The following is a 3,259-nucleotide window of genomic DNA, read 5'->3' as shown; positions in this document are numbered from 1 at the left end:
CCCCCCCACCCACAGAAACAATGTATTTGCTACTAAAAGATCTGCTGGGTACATTCCCACTTCCTCAGACGTTTTAGGCAACTGTAACTGAATCATTTAAATATTGCTGATTAGTAAGATAATCAGCAGTTAGGAATTAAGTAGCACTGCAATCAAAGTTTGACTCTAGGAATAATTGATCTTGGGCGTGGGCATCAACAAACTGTACAAAGGAACCATAGTTGGATAATGCTGGAACCTCAACAACAAGGTACCATCTATGATCACATTGAGTAGTATACATAACTCCTCTACAAACAACCATTATAAAAAAGTAAATTATTCTGACAGCTGCAGAAGGAAATTGGACTAGGTGTTACTGCTCCACAACAAAACTGAAATGGTAGACCACATGGAAACAAACATTTAATAACTTCTTACATAAAGGCAAGCTTCAACAGCTGATTAAAATTCAATTTGAGACAAATCCTGCAGCAAAACATAATTGACCAGGCCATATACCTAAGCCCAGAGACAGTGTGGCGTTGCCTAAGATGATTTAGTTCGCTTGCTGCCATTGAAGGTGGTCTCTCTTCCTCAGCAGGGCCTTCATTTCGCAAGAACCTTCCTCTGAGTAGTGACTGTAAGAGGGTATAAAATAAGATGCTTAAGCAAGAAAGGAACAACTCTAGAAGAGATTAGCTAACAGCTCAAAGACACCTCAATAACAACTCAAAAAGGCCAGTTACATCTACCTCCAAGAGGAACAAAGTAAAAACAAGCACAGTTCAAGATATCGAACATCTCCTGTTAATTCAATTTTCAGCTTCAAAATGTCAAACTTCACAATATAACAAAGGAAAAAACATAAGCCCTCGTGGACAATTGAATCATGACTGCTATTGAGGCTTCCATAAGAAAAATAGGACAGGGAAACTGGATGAAGAATAACAGCTAACCTGAATCCTACTACGGTGGGCAAAATCAGAAACCGCACGATGCTCTAACAAACCCTGAAGTTCCCTCTGTCTTTCCCCTTCAATTCTCACAAGCAAATCAAGTAAAGCCTGCCTGCCACGCAACCTCAGCATGTCTCTATGTACATGCTCTGGCTGGCCTTCCTCATGCTCGACAACAGACTCATCACGAACACGATCAGCTTGAGCACTAAGCCCATTGGACTGTTCTTCCCTTCTGCCACCACGAGCTCCTCTTTGTTGACTAGTCATTTGGACCCATTCCCTCACAATTCTCACCCTTTCACGCTCTGTCTCCCCCAGCCATTCACTTCTTGGGCCACCATTCCCCTGAGAGACATTAGGTGAATGGTCACTGATCCCACTCTCCATCCATCCACGAACAATTTGTCTTACCCTCTCCCTCTCAACTTCCCCTAGATCAGGAGACTGTTCACGGCTGGAGTTCCCTTGCTCGCTGTTCTCAATCTGTGGTCCAATCACGTCATGAGACCAAGTACCATACTCATTCTCGCTCTCATTAGCATCCACCAAACTATCATGGTTCTCGCTCTCCCGGCTTTCTGAGATACTAGTACTAGAAATATTGGTGTTAGAGTCCACAGTCCTCTGGTGTGTCAGTCTTTCCCTTACCCTCTCTCGGGCATGATTCAATATATGCTCATCCTCCAACTCCCTCCACATTTGCAAAATAGTCGACGACCTACTGCTTGTCCTCTCGGCATCACGCCTTGAAGTAGGAGATTGTGATTCCGTCAAGAACGAAGAATCAAGTGTCGACACAGTATGCAAACCTGCTAGTGCCATCAACTCCGACTCACGATTCCTCCTCTCAATAGTAGTTATCATATGTTCTGCCTGTCTAGCAGCCCACCTACTCAAAATACGTGAACGCCTACGCCTAGCAGCAGAAGACTCAGCCAGATTATCATCACCTTCAATTAGAGAAGTAGTCCTCCTTCTTCTTCTCACAGGACCATCGCTGTCATCGTCCTCATCTTCAGTGTTTCGTGCTGAAGTAGATGAAGCAAATGACATACACTCGTCCAAGTGTCCGCACATTAACTCCTCCCATCCCCTCTCAAATTCAGAGTGGGCATCATCTCCTGTGCTATCAGGCTTCTGTTGCAAAACATCTGTCATCTTCAAACCCACTACCCCCAACCTAAAACTCCTAACACATCACACCAGCATGAAGTTATCCTAATCAAAACCCACCTAAGCACAGAACACACCATATTTCCCCACCAAAATCAAGCAACTGAATTTATTAAGAAGCAACCTTAAACCTAGTTTCCAACCAAATTCCGCTAAATCCATAGATGAACTATGGCAAGTTGGATATATATCACAATCACCTGATCAGATTAGAGAAAAGTCAGACAAATTCCAAATTTTATGAATGCAATCAAATGTCCATTAAATATGCATTGAGATCTAAGAGTAGACAACTGAAAAGGCATGAAAAAGAAGAACTTACCAGTGAAGGTTGTCGCTTATGGCTGAAGAATAAATAAATCCACCATTGAATAGAATGCATAAGCTTATATCAGTAGTATAATTATAATATAATATAGCGGGACAAACATTGTATTAAAAAGAAATGGTATGAGAAATTACAATATTTTTGTTGAAAGATGGGAAGCTTTTGTGTTATTTTTTTAAAAAAATATTTAGAAAAAGTAAAACCAAAAGAGAGGAGCAGCTATCTCATGATGACGCTGACACATCATCATTAACGATATTTTTTCGATTTACTCCTACCCAATTCATTTGTCAATTTAACTTGTCACATTTATATAAAAAAAAAACCTTTGGAAAAATAACTCTCAATATTGTCATTTAGAGTTAATATATGTAGCTCATATATATTCTCATTCTTATACATGTAATTCACCATACCCTTTTTTCTATAATGAAAGTGAAAAATTAATTTTAATTTAATTTTTAAATTATTATTTTGAAAAATTTATAATCAGGTATATTTGATCCTTCACACCTGTATTTAATTTTTTTTTGACTTTTTTTCATTTTAATGATCAATTTAAATTTCTTATTTTGATGGTCAAATTTTTTTATGTTTCACTAATTATAAATGTCTCATTTTTTTTTATTATTTTTTACAAATACAAAAACTAAATTACAATATATCCGAAAAATAGTTTTAAATTCTCTTCTTTACATGAAAAAATAAAAGAACAATAAGAAACTCAAATAATGATAATCAAAGAAGTCAAAAAATAATTTATGCATGAAAAAGATTAAAGTATACATTTTTTAGAAGGATCATATTTATATATATA

At 37.7% G+C, this 3,259-nt stretch overlaps 1 protein-coding gene across 2 annotated transcripts in view; it reads right to left on the bottom strand.

Moving 5' to 3' along the window:
• The window catches only part of LOC107012117, a 7,794-nt gene extending 5,143 nt beyond the window's left edge, over positions 1–2,651 (bottom strand). The window contains exons 1-3 of one of the 2 annotated variants that reach the window (XM_027915827.1): positions 2,437–2,651; positions 939–2,314; positions 421–620 (exon numbers count right to left, since the gene is read on the bottom strand). In XM_027915827.1, coding sequence (XP_027771628.1) covers positions 421–620; positions 939–2,099 — 1,361 coding nt within the window. In that variant the 5' untranslated portion in view covers positions 2,100–2,314; positions 2,437–2,651. The remainder of the gene's footprint in view (positions 1–420; positions 621–938; positions 2,315–2,436) is intronic. The other variant, XM_015211855.2, reaches the window with a different exon arrangement.
• Positions 2,652–3,259: the final 608 nt, after the last annotated feature.

Source organism: Solanum pennellii, chromosome 3 (genome assembly GCF_001406875.1).
Source record: "Solanum pennellii chromosome 3, SPENNV200".
In the NCBI taxonomy this organism is placed as follows: Eukaryota; Viridiplantae; Streptophyta; class Magnoliopsida; order Solanales; family Solanaceae; genus Solanum; species Solanum pennellii.
The sequence above is the reverse complement of the archived record's forward strand: the minus strand, read 5'-3'. Positions and strand labels throughout refer to the sequence as shown.